The 13,846-nt window shown below is 34.8% G+C and overlaps 1 protein-coding gene across 1 annotated transcript in view; it reads left to right on the top strand.

Moving 5' to 3' along the window:
• The first annotated feature begins 202 nt into the window (after positions 1-202).
• Positions 203-13,846, top strand: part of LOC135086825 (ecdysone-induced protein 78C) — a 72,609-nt gene continuing 58,965 nt past the window's right edge. The window contains exon 1 of the mRNA XM_063981628.1: positions 203-342. Coding sequence (XP_063837698.1) covers positions 237-342 — 106 coding nt within the window. The 5' untranslated portion in view covers positions 203-236. The remainder of the gene's footprint in view (positions 343-13,846) is intronic.

The following is a 13,846-nucleotide window of genomic DNA, read 5'->3' on the forward strand; positions in this document are numbered from 1 at the left end:
GTAATTAATTGTGTAATTAAGCTCGAAAACGTCTCAAAGCCGCACTTGTGTAACCGCCACCGAAGCGCGACCTCTACTGAGCTGCATCTTATCATTCAGATTTTTTCAATCCGCTTTCATGCGTTTGAGTTGCAAAAAAGGTTGTTAAAAAAACTGCGCGCGCGCTCAAGCTCGCGAAAGCTCAGTGCTGTGTCGGGAGCGCGCGCCGGCACACGCATGCGCGACATGTTTCGGCCATGGAGCTATGGAGCGGCCTGCCTGCGGCCAGCCTGCGGCCCGTAAGCGACGAGGGGTTTGCGCTCGCGTTTTTCGATCCGAAGCCCGACGCGCCGCCCAAGCAAGGTACCTTTTAACGCAGTCATTACCACACTTTCGACCCCTGAAAATGCGTGCCCTTCGTTAAGTAATTTGAAATTTCACGTTCGCCGGTGAGTGATTATTTGTGCAAGGGCTACTGTTTTCAAGCGCCGTTGTCGTCTTAATATGTTTACAAATACATCGATCAAACGTCAATTACGCACTAAACTAAGTTAAGTTTCAAGTTACAATAACTGCGGGTGCAGCGGTCTTATTTATATTATTTGTTAATTTCGCGTAATTTCATGTCACTAGGTGTTTACTTCGTATTTAAGTATTACGATATTAGTATCAAATTATAGACTTTGATTTGACTTGATCACATTTGAAAAATGAAAAATATTTTATTGACACTTAGTACGAATGATACAAGTAATTGGGGACATTTGATTGTAATATTCGAAATCTTTAAAAAAATTAGAGCTTGTTTCAAGTTAAGGTAAATACTCGTAAACAAATAAAAAGATTGAAGGAACAACACAACTTGAAGTTAATTTTGACTAAAGTAAAAAATGACTTAGTTTTAATATTAAACATATTATAATATTTGTGTTGTACCTAGTCACAATTTGAACGAGATGTCATGTTTTCAGGGATCTTTTGATATGGTGGGATATGAAATGTTCCATTTGTTTATTTTTAATATCCTGATAGTTCTTTGATATTTTATTTAATAACCCTATCTCGAGTTACGAGTAAATATGTAGAATATTAATTGTTGTTTACCAATCTGTCCTGAAACTATACATAGATATACATAGAGGTACTGATCTATGTCAAGTACTCGTATATTGACAAAACAGCAAATAAGCAACAAATTGATAACGTGCGAAAATTAATTAACGAAGTGGATATTTAAAAAACTTATTAGTAACCTAATTTTTCGGTCTAGTTAAAAAAAAATGGTTTGGATGTCATGCTCTAGCGATTGTTGATATTTGGAGATGATTTCATTAAATTAAGTTAAAACGTCTTTTCACGGATAATTAAAAAACAAAAACAAAAATATGTCATCTTTCACTAATCCTTTACTACTCCTAAATCATCTCACTATTTTATGTGACAAGCGAATAAAAATAAATTCATCATAGATTCGAACTCGCAACCCTACTTAGCTAGTGATTCCAGGTACATACGCGAATTAGGCTAGACAACTGTAATTGATCTAAAGTTTCTCATTTAAAATTCCCTTTATAAATAACATTATTACGTATATCCTGGTATTAAAATTATTATAAGAAATCAAATAAGTGAAAAACTCAATAAAAAGAAAACTAATTTTCCTTCTTCGGCTAATTGTATACGGTTACGTTTAAAGTGGTTTGCAAATAATCAAAATATTGCATTCATTTATGAATTGTGTCTATATTTTTATAATATTAGTTTAAAGCTTAATAAATTGTATAAATCAATGGAAAGCACGTGCAAGTTTTACAATTGAAAATTTGTAAAAACTTTCTTAATACCTACGACAGCGTTTATTATTGGCAAATTCTGCCGATGCACGTTTCCGTTGCAAGTTGCGCACGCGCGTGATTGCCTAAATCGCTTACTTCGGTAAAATATTTTGATATTTCCGACTTATTGTTTCAATGTGGTTTTGGATTTGTGTAACAGTGGCTGCCTCGGTCGGGCGGGGTAAGTAATTTAATTGTTTTATAATTAACGTAGCCCCCTCATGGGATGAATAAATTGTGTTACTGAGATTGTGAATCTAATAGTTCTCCATTTTAGTCTGTTAGGGATGCAGAAACTTATTGATTTCATTTAGATACTTACTTGTTTTGACAACCTTGTTGTTGATTGTTATAAGTTTATCACAAGTGACTGAAAACATTTTGTAAAGTGAAACTTTTGATTGTAAAATGCTTGCGTATCACAAATTTTATTGATCTTAAAGTTTATATTCAGTTCGTGGGACGGTTATTACTTACACGTCTCTGTTTTAAAACAGTTTTCGTTATTCTGTGAATGTTTTTACGTTTTCAAACTGTTTTTGACTGCGCCAAATGCGATGCTCTTTCTTAAGAACCGTTGGATTTTTCTTGCGTTTTTTAGATAACTTTTTCAGGTTTACATAACAAGGAAAAAAATCTATTGAGAATTTTTTCTCAGTACATTTTCTTAGGCGTTTATTATTAACGTTTTCATTAGTTTCAATTATACGTCTTGTTATTTAACAATTAACACGCTCATGTTCGTATAACTCGTTCATCTCGTTAAAACTCGTGTTAACAATCGCTGAAACGATCAACAATACGTATCGAAATCAATCAAACTGCTGGAGTTATATATCTGTTACATTAATGATTTAGCAAATTCTTGGTCTGTAATTCTTGGTAAATCTGATAATTACCAATATTTAAGGTATTTTTTGCCTTATATCCAGTTGCCCATTATTATTTACACCCAGTGTATCCAATGCGTTTATACGTAGATTTTCATAGTCTGCATGCATTATACATGCTTAAACATATTGATATTTATATTTATGTGTAGACATGTCGATATGTTACCAGTGGCAGACATTCGTTTTATTTCGTAAGCACTAACATAGATATTTTGAATTACTAGTATTATCATCTTTCACTTATCATCTGACTTCAGGCAATTCTTAGTGACATAATTATGATATCGTAACAACGCTACTCGTTTTAGGGCAATATTCATTAATTTACAAAGAAAATTAAAGTTAAACGAAAGTTATCCGACTAATGAAAAATCAGCCTTGACAGTTTCAGTATGGAAAATATGTCAAAATGACAAGGTTATTCTTCAGTTAATAGATAGGATCTGACGATTGAAAAATCAGCCCTCAATGTGCCAAACTTATTCTTTAGTTAACCCATTAGAGGTCACTGTACTCAAATGGGTACAGCTATATTTTTACGTGTCAATTGCAAATCTCACAAAATTAACATGGGTTGACTTGTTATTTTACGTCATTATGACACTATTAAAGTATATTGACAAAAATTACGCGGGTAGTGGGACTTTTTTTGATAAAAAGTATCATTTGAAGATGTGTCACTGAAACGTAGTGGAAGTAGGTGTTTAATTTTTAATTTTTTATAACAATTACTGCTCAAAAGTTGATTTTTTTATTTAATTACTTTAGAATACATATCAGAGTAAGTTATAAAGCACAATATAATATAATATTTACATCTCAAATAAAACTAGGGTCATGTAAAAGTTACTGTACTCGGTTGGGTACAATGACAACATGCGTAAGTAAAAAAACTGTATTTATTTTTTGCTTTTTTGTAACATTTTACAGCTCAAAAGAGCTAAAAGGGACTTGAAGAAATTATTGGAGCCATTTACAGGATAGTTATTGACGATGAATGTATTTTGGCTAATAATTGTACCACCTGATACAAGTACCTTGACTGAAAAAGACGATATGGCGGCCTGTTTCATACCATAAGACGTACTAAAGGGTATTTATGAACAGAGGGGATAGTGGAAGCAAAGGCAGTTTATAGGACGACAGCGATAATGAACCGCTGGCGTGAAAAAAAAGTCGATAGGTTCCCACAAATCCGCTCTGAATCCGCACCCAATCAAAAGTCGTAATTCTTCAATCGTGAAGTCTATGGTGATAAGTTTGCTATATTTTATGAAGAGCTGAAGGGCCTCAAACTTGCACAGTATTTGAAAAAAAAAAAGTACTGACCATATTTTTATATCCAATAGATAACTACGACGCTTCACATTATCATTATGATATTTTTATTGGCTATAATCATATCAGTATCTAATCAACACAATACACTTGGGATTCCTATAAAACCCTATTTACGGGTTTTGGTACTATCTGAGTACCACAAGCTACCTCGAGAGACAGTGTATTGTACTTTACTGGTCACTAGATGAAGAGATATGCTAAGTGAACAAAGTAAATTCGCCCGGCTGTACACATAGTTGATAGTTTTCCTTCAAAATTGTGTTGGAAAATATCCCATAAAAACTGAAAAAGAGCTGGGGTAAGTTCTCTGTCATTCAACAGTGCGTTGGCAGTATAAAAAGTCCCTTAAAATATTTTTGGTTGAAAAGGCGCATTTTGAAAATTAGCATACTTAGGAGGTCATTGTACCCAATTGAGTACACCCCTGTAATTTCATGAAACTAACTTTTTTTCAGCATTTTCTTGTATCTTGTGTTTTTTTGCTCTGATTTCAATATGAAACTAAAGAAAAATTTTAAAATATATTTGTACTTTGTGTTTGACCTCTAATGGGTTAAAATTTATCCGACGATTGAGAAATCAGCCCGAAGTAAAGTAGGTAAGTAATGTTTTGGTTACAAATGAAGTTATTTTGATCACCTGAAAAACAAAGCAGGCGAAGACTTGCATTACAAGCTAGTTATTATTTAATAATATAAAACAAGTGTCACACACTTTGCTCACATGCTTACAAATTACAAGTGAGTGCAGATGTGCACGAAAAAATTACGAACGTTAATGAAGCCGTACGTATCAACAATACTCGTAGCACTCGTGTCAAATCGGAGCAAAAAGTATTAAACCGTAGTAATACATAGTATTAATACCGTGCCATAATTCAATCAACTCGTGTCAACTCGGCAAGTCGCATGCTAGTGTAGAGAGGCTCGGTAGAGCTACCAACTTTTTAGCATTGTGTGTACGTACTGCACGTGGTGAACTTACTTAATAGCTTTAAATCTTTTTTAACTAATAAGTCCTTATTGGTTATCTATCAGTAAATATAAATTTTGTGACAAATATGAATGAAGGGTATTTTTTAAAATCTTTATTTGATTGGTGGCGTTTCCCGGTGGCCGTTTTTTTCCATCTTAAAATCTTTCTCTAGGAATGACATTTTTATATAAAAGATTGATTGTTTAGATTTAACTATTATAAAGTAACTAGTTAATAATCTAATCAAATTAAGTTCTAGACTTTGGTTTGAATTAACCAGATGTTTTCATAAAAGCATGATTCCAGATTTTAGACTCAGATAATCTAGAATCGTTGTGAACTAAAAATAGTGCAGACATTTTTAAACATGTTATAAAGTTTGTTTCTTCTATCCATTTTTCTGTTAGGTATCACACCCTGGGATCACTCTTTATTAATCCATCCGAGGACAACATACTTACCCTCTGAAGCACGGAAACGTCCTATCAAACGATCATCTTGACACTACAAGTACTATACTATATTCCCAAAGAGATATTTTTATCGCATTATATTGATACTATCATAAATCAGGTTATCAATCTTTAACTACCATTGCTAAGAGCTATGAAATATTTACTTGTATGCATAACCAGCTTGAAAGATATTAATATTATCTACGTAATGAAGATTGGTAAATACATAACACTTTCATTTTCACCTCATCTAATTAATATGAAGTGGGCTTAAACTGTTTTTACCAAGTACCCATAAATTATTTTTAGCGTACCTCTAGTAGAGCAAGTTGTTGTAATGAAGTTGAATTTAATGATAAAATTATATTAAAGTTTTTGAAAGAAAACATTTTAACTGTGTGTGTCTTTAATTGCTTATTTAAAGAAAAATGTTATGGTTTTGTACCTTTTCACTTGAACAACTTTAATGGCATGCGTAAAAATACCAAACAAGAGTCATGCTAAAAGCTTTGCAGCAACATACATCTTTAAAATCCGTCGTCAGCATGGCCGTTCTTATTGAAACATCGTCCCTTTCTCTCTCGGAAACGATTTGACAACAAAACACCGCCGAAATCGTCTCGGCGAGTGGTCACAAGACAAAACACTAGCGTGCCCATCTGCCGACTGGTCGCCTAACTTCATCGAGTCGGAAGTCGGCCGTAATACTGGATCGCCGACCGGCCGCGGGTCACTGACCGGACGTTACGTAATGGAAGATAGCCTGAGGTTCGCACGGGCCTGTGTTGGTGAGCCTTGCGACTCTGCTGAGCTCGATTGTGATGGCTGCACACTGAGAAAGACGTTTCTTGAGATTCAATTTTCGATTTCGAGTCCGAATACTGTCTAGATGTAGAGTTTTGTCAACATTCGCTTTCGAAACCGCTAAAAAAGTCGCATTGTTATTACTGTTTTGTACCTCGCTAACGAAGCAATCGCGAAGTGGAGTCTTTTATCAAAAATGCATTAAAGTAAGTTTTAAAAAAATGTCCAAAGTTCAGAAGGATAATAGTGTTGAAAATTACATTAAGTCCGAAGTTTGGTTATCGCTTTATAGAGACGCAAAAGACGGAAGAAATGTTTTATATTTACTAAAAACATCAATACATCCATCCGAATTTATATCTAAAGAATAATATGGTCCAGGTACATCTCTTTTACTCACTACTTGGAATTGTATTACGCAATAGAACCTCAGTTAGCGAATAAAACGTTATTTACTTTCTGTTCGCGTCTAATAAGAGGAAGTTCGCGCAAAAACATTAGTAGAGTCCAGTCACTGAGCTGTGACCGGTAAACATTCTTTCCATCCACATCATAAAAATGCTTTTTTTCATTTTTAGTTGATTCGATACCGAGATCTCACGCTAATGACTACTTTTATTAAAATCTTTTGAAATACTTACAAATAGGTATTCGTTGAGTAAAATTTCTTTGCAACATTTAAGGTGGGCCCTTTCCCTATGTCTAAAAATAATATACATAAAAATAAGCTGACAAAAATGGACAAAATAAACTAAAGTTATGCTTCGAATCTCCTCATTTCTGATTCGATCTCGTAAAGAAACACCGAGCATAGCCCTCTCCATAGCACGCTGTGCAACTTTGAGCTAAACGAACTAAAGTCGCTGACATAGCCCGACGGATCAGCAAGCTGAAGTGGCAGTGGGCTGGGCACATAGTACGCAGAACTGACGGCCGATGGGGCAGCAAGGTTCTGGAATGGAGGCCACGTACCGGAAAACGCAGCGTAGGACGTCCACCCACAAGGTGGACCGATGACCTGATAAAGGTAGCGGGAAGGCGCTGGATGCAGGCCGCTACCAACCGTGCGATGTGGAAGTCATTGGGGGAGGCCTATGTTCAGCAGTGGACGTCCTGTGGCTGAAATGATGATGATGATATGCTTCGAATGGTCCTACATTAGTATACCATTTTCCCTTTTAACTTACACAATGTATCGAAACGTTACAATTAAACCAGTATGTAATGTTAGTTAGTTGTATTTATTGTTATTCAGTGGTTTCTTTCTCTACATATTTCATAATAATTATCAAGTAATTAAATAAAAAAAGACAATCGTTGAAAAACGATAGTCTTGCGAAATAATTTACTATGGGTAAGTAAAGTATTTCGCATACTGGTAGTCCACGATATCTACGATACCGTTACTTTTAAAAATGAATTTCATTCAATTAAATGCAATCTAAGTACCAAACCCGAAGACTCGCCGACATGAACCGCCGACTTTCGACATGTTGTCAAAAGTCACCGGGCTGTCGGGAGGTTTTATGTGTTGAGTCCTTAAGTGTTTGCTGACCTGTCATTTACACCTGTTAAAGTTAGTTAAAATAGGCTTTAGAGGTTTACTCGCAACGCTGCATCAAAGCTCCGACAGGGCGCTGGAAAGCTTTAGCTGTCTCATGCATGCTGCTTCCGTGAAAAGCCCATTGAAAGCTCCGGATTAGAACTTAGGACGTGTGCTTTTGTGTACTGAAATGCTGATGTGTTGCATTATGCATGTCTGGCAGGTATAATAATGTGTAGAAGCAAACGTAGAAATAACGTTTGATGTAAACTGATAAATCACGAAATCTCGGATACTATAACACCAACAAACTTGAAATTTGGCAGGTAGGTTCCTTATAGGGTGTAGACTTCCGCCAAAAACGAGTTTTACCCCTAAGGGGGTAAAAAGTAAATAATAAATATCCTTAGACATTTTTTTACACTGCGCTTCTAGTCCCAAACTAAGCAAAGCTTGTACTATGGGTACTAGACAACGGATATAAACATACTTAAATACTTTTTTTTTGTAAATACATACTTATTATACATAAAAAACACCCAGTCCAGTACAACAAATATGTTCATGCACAAAAATGTTTATACAGTGCGGGAATCTAACCCGCTACCTCCGGAATAGTAGTCCGCTTCGAACCACTACACTAAATGGCCGACGAATTGTACATAACTACATTTCTTTACATAGGTAAAGACTTTACAAAAATGGGGTTGGAAGTTTGTAATGTTTCGGGCGAAGCTGTGGGCAAAAGCTAGTCTAGTAACTATATTGCCTATATTTATCTTACTCGATGATTCCGTAATAGTCGTTACTTTCCTCTCACTGTAGAGATTCCTTTCAGCACTTAGAATAGCTTAATGATTAGACCTCCGTGCTTATCTTATGATAGTAACTTTTATTACATCACTTATGACATTTCTATTGATTGGTAAAATGTTTTCTAATTTGTTTCGCTGAAGACATTTGAGTCATATGTAGTTGCTATTGATAGATTTTGCACTCTATTTATTCTCTCTTAAGTTCTAAGTAAGAACAACAAAGTTGAAGTAGTGAGAGGGTTAAGTATTGCACGCTGCTGGAGCACGTCGCAGTTTCACCGTCACCCTGTATTACAGAGTAAATATTGGCTGAACACCGTCCTTGTTCGAGCAGTAACTAATTTTATAAAGTTTGCAGGATCTGAGTTTGTCTTTCACTTACGACTATCCGATAGGGTTGACCGTTAAATGTGTTGGTATTTGTATGCAGTTTCAAATGGAAAGGTTAAAACCACTAATTTAATATAATACAACGTACTGAAACTTGTAATATAAGTAATAATTACTTTAGTTCTGTTTTGGCACAAGGACATAAAGTAACTAGGTAAAGAGAGTATTTATCTGTTTTAGTAATACTAATATTAATACTATCTTTTTTGAGCATTCAGTAATACATCTGAATAATCCAAATCACAGTAATAGCGTTCAGCTTCAGTTGTTTCAGCTGGGTGAAAATCTAACTGCAAACCACAGTTGAAACGTAATATAACAGGCTACATCTCATATTAATCCAACGTTCATTTTGGAAGAGCAATTAGTTCTGTTAACCCGGCGTTCTAACCATTTTCGGAGAGCAACAACAATTCTGAGTTAACCCTTAACCACCTACTAGGAGTCTCTCAGACTCCGGTGAATTTGTTTCTTGTCGTGACTACTCTTTTTTTCATTTATTATTATATTATCAGTCACATGATCTGTAAGAGATTTTGGCTTTTATTGACAAAATAAATGTCTTAGATGTTATGCCTTTATTTTTTTTTAATAAAACACTGTAAAAATACCTTTTTTAACTTAATTTACCTTTTGACAACTTAGTTTTTTGTTTTGAGTCCTGAGAAGAGAGGAGTCTGAGAGACTCCAGGTGGTTATGTGACTGAACCAAGAGGTGTGTGGTTAAGGGTTAGTCAAAAGTCAAAAGTCAAAATTTCTTTATTTGTTTAGACTAATAAATAGTTCTTACAAATCGTCATTTTGCTCTTAAGGAGCCTCTACATGTCTCATAATCTTTTTACCCTACCAGCGCTTCGAGACCAACATTTGGCAAGTGCTGAGAAGAAGCGCCGCAACAAACTCAGTCACCACTGTCTGCCGGTTAATATAAATAAATAGAAATAGCAGTAGTAGGTACATTCGATTCAGGAGCAGTTCACTGAATTTACCATGCAGTCTTGTATAGTGTATAATGGGTATACAAAAATTGTTAACCTAGATATCGAGCTGGCAACCCTATGTCTTCATTAAAATACTCCAAAAATATCGCTGAGAATTTTAAGTCGGTCTACTAAAGTTATTTTAATTGCGTCTTCAGCGTCATCCGATAGAGACAAACTTGCAAGTTAAATTACGGTTCCTTATGTAATACCTATATGGCTTCTGGTTTTACATAATACAATGAAATTACTATTTGGTATTATGCTTTCAGAAACACAGAAAGAAACACGTTCAATGTATATCATTTAACCTAACATTTTTGTCAATGTTAAATCATCAGATCTCTAAATATTGAATGTTTAGTTACAGCTAATATACAATGTGTTTTTCTAACTCGGTGTTACTTAACTGAAATGAAAACGGTAACAGATATCTCAAAACAAGTAGGTACTTAGATTATTAATTATTTTTAGCAAACCTTTTTTTTGAAAATAGATCTGTCAGTAGATTTTTTCAGTGTTTCTAATATTTGTTGATTTTTTATTAACATTCGATCCAATGCATAAAATATCCTATGATCATGTAGTATCATGGTGACTCTAGCGGGTCTAAAGATGGAGTCGAAGCTGGTTTCCACGCCATCTCCGTAGTAGGGAAGCCTCTATTGATTATGTATTAAGTTTCAATCTAAGACCGCTATAAATAAATGCTTAGAGAACATGCAATAAAGCAAGTGGCCTGTAACGACGAGTGCTAATGAATAAAATGTAACTCTACCAGGACGTTGCCATAAATTATCATTTTAATTATATCCGCCATTTTTTAATTTATTAAGCTATCAAACTTATTATCCTATGTACTACTTTCGTATCTTTGCCATCAGTATCCAATTATTTAATAAAGCTCTATATAACAATTAAACAATACAATTTTATTTTAATTATTTTTGAACGTGGTATTTTTCGCGAAAATCTAATTCGCATTCCCATAATTATCTTAATTTTTTAAAGTTAAGGCTTATTTTCGCCCACCATTATGTCAATATTAAGCTCAATTGAGCATTAAGCATTAAATTAACTGAGTCTACGTATTTTTCTATGAACGAAGCAAATTAAAAATTGTTAAAAATGAAAAATCGATTAAGTTACTGATTCAGAGCCGCTCCTAAAAATTTGGACACTGACTACAAAATCACCCGGTATACATACTTTCACTAGGTACCTAATAATAAGGTTTTTCCAAAACTTTGTACCTGTTTCAACAGGTACATATTTGACACATCATCGTCGTCGTCATTTCAGCCAATATGCATGTGAAACGTTTCACATTTTCAGTCTGCTCTGAAATTGCTTCATCGTAACTTTCCGTAAAAATGAGAGACATTTTCAGAAACATTCCAAGCGTTTCAATTTCCGATGGCTCGGATGCAAAATTACGAGCGACGTCGCGGAAACGAACGAGTGATGCAACGTTACTTGCACATTCGCGCTATACTCGTATTGAAACGCGCGGTGCAAGTGGGAGTTCATTCCGGATAGTGTTGGGAAAGAGTTTAGCTCTTCTTAAAAAATATATAGCTGAGCGGACGCCACTTCAGCATAGTTTATAGTTTAATGTTATGTACTGTATTTTTATTTTATTTTTTTCTATACTGAATAAAGTGTTCTTATTCTTAAAACACTTTTACACGTCCCAGTTTTAATCTTACCACTGTTTCACAATAAATGGGCCGTGCTGTGAAGAAGAAGAAATTCAGCCACTATTATCAGCCTCTTTTTACCCGACTACGGCAAAGCAAAAGGAGGGTTATGATTTTGACAGGCTATGTATGTATGTATGTATGTATGTATGTATGTTCATCTGTTCCCTCGTAACTTCTAAACTACTTATCAGAATTCGACAAATGATATATCATTAGAAGCGTCTTAATTATCTGCTGGTTATAGGCTATATGGGGTTTCACAAAATCTAATGTGGCGCCCTCTAGCGGACAAAACATACAGAGTAAAAAAATAAAGTTAAGATAAATATGCCGTGTTTGGTATCATTTGAAAGCGCTTTACTTGTACATTTTGAATATATATATATATTACTAGCATTTGCTTGTGACTTTACCTGTATTCATGGGCTGATTGCATATAATTCACATCTTTTCGTTCATAGCTTCTTTACTACTTATTAGTTCATCAATTTAACTTTTGTTAATATAAACAAATACACTTTAACACCAAAATAATACAAATAATAAATAAAAAGTAAAAAAACTAAAACCCAACTACGACAAAAAACGACGCTGAAAAAGTATAAAACAAGATTTTCAGAATACTGAACTTAGAACAAAGTTGCTAATGTAGTTGCATAGTAATTTTCATGTTTGGAAAGGCGTAGTCACACGTTACATATACCTACTACCTACCGTAGCACTTTGACAACGTGTGACTGCGGTTTTCCAAACATGAAAATTACTATGCAACTACATTAGCAACTTTGTTCTAAGTTCAGTATTCTGAAAATCTTGTTTTATACTTTTTCAGCGTCGTTTTTTGTCGTAGTTGGGTTTTAGTTTTTTTACTTTTTATTTATTATTCAAATGTTTACAAAGTCTTCAAAATAAACCTAGTTATAAATATTAATGCAAGCTATGCAGCAACATGACTTATGAGTTATAACTTAAGTCTCGCGAGTCATGTGTCCTTTGAGTATTTTCAGTCAATTACTCAAAGTATTTTAGTCCTTTAATGCTTTTTGAATCTTTTCAGTCCTTTAAGTCTTTTCATTTGTTTTGAAAGTCAGCCATTAGTTCTTTTATTTTTTAAAGACTCAAAGACTTGATCTGTATTCGGACTGAGTCTTTAAAAACAACTGAGTCTTCATAAAGAATTCAAGTTCCATTGCAATTATTGTAAGACATTAGGACTAAGGACTCAAATCTTAAGCCGTGTATCAACATTGCGAGGCAAAATCAAAATCAAATCAAATCAAATTATTTGTAAAACATAGGTAAATGTGGAATTCATGTGGTACATAAGTGTAATGGGTAGAGCTCTGTAGGCTGTTTGCAAGTTTGAAGCATCGCGATTATGCAGCCTCGCCAGCAGTCGATATCGATACACGCCTTCACAACAGTATTACTAGAGGCCTCTGCGTCCACTCTGCATCGGAATCCAATAGCTCGCTATTGGACGCTCGTGTTTATACAGGGTGGTAATAACCACGCGTTCATAACCGTTTTTCCATTGAGCAGCACAATGGAATATCGCCAAAGGGTTTATTGGGATGAATATTAAATAGCACTGGTTTTAATCTGATGGATTTTTGTTTATTGTATGTCAGTTAGAGTCAGTATTGAATATCATATTCTACATGTAAATAAATCGTTCAAAACAGTAAATAATTTAATTTATAATTTTATAATGTATTTCGCATAGTACAAAGGTACATGATACAATGGAAAAAAACCGGCCAAGTGCGTGTCGGACTCACGCACAAAGGGTTCCGTACCATTGATCTATGAAAAATTTTTTTTAAAGTTATTGTATGAAAGATTACGCGGTAATAAGCGGTTTACGATTTACGAGGTATTAAAAAAAACTGCTTATTAGATCTCGTTCAAAACAATTTTCGTTGGTAGTTTTTATAGTAATGTACATCGTCGTTTCAGCCGAAAGACGTCCACTGCTGGACAAAGGCCTCCCCCAAGGATTTCCACAAAGACCGGTCCTGCGCCGCTTGCATCCAGGTACTTCCCGCGACCTTCACCAGATCGTCGGTCCACCTAGTGGGAGGCCTGCCCACGCTACGTCTTCCAGCTCGTGGTCGCCACTCAAGAACTTTT

This window comes from Ostrinia nubilalis, chromosome Z (assembly GCF_963855985.1).
Source record: "Ostrinia nubilalis chromosome Z, ilOstNubi1.1, whole genome shotgun sequence".
In the NCBI taxonomy this organism is placed as follows: Eukaryota; Metazoa; Arthropoda; class Insecta; order Lepidoptera; family Crambidae; genus Ostrinia; species Ostrinia nubilalis.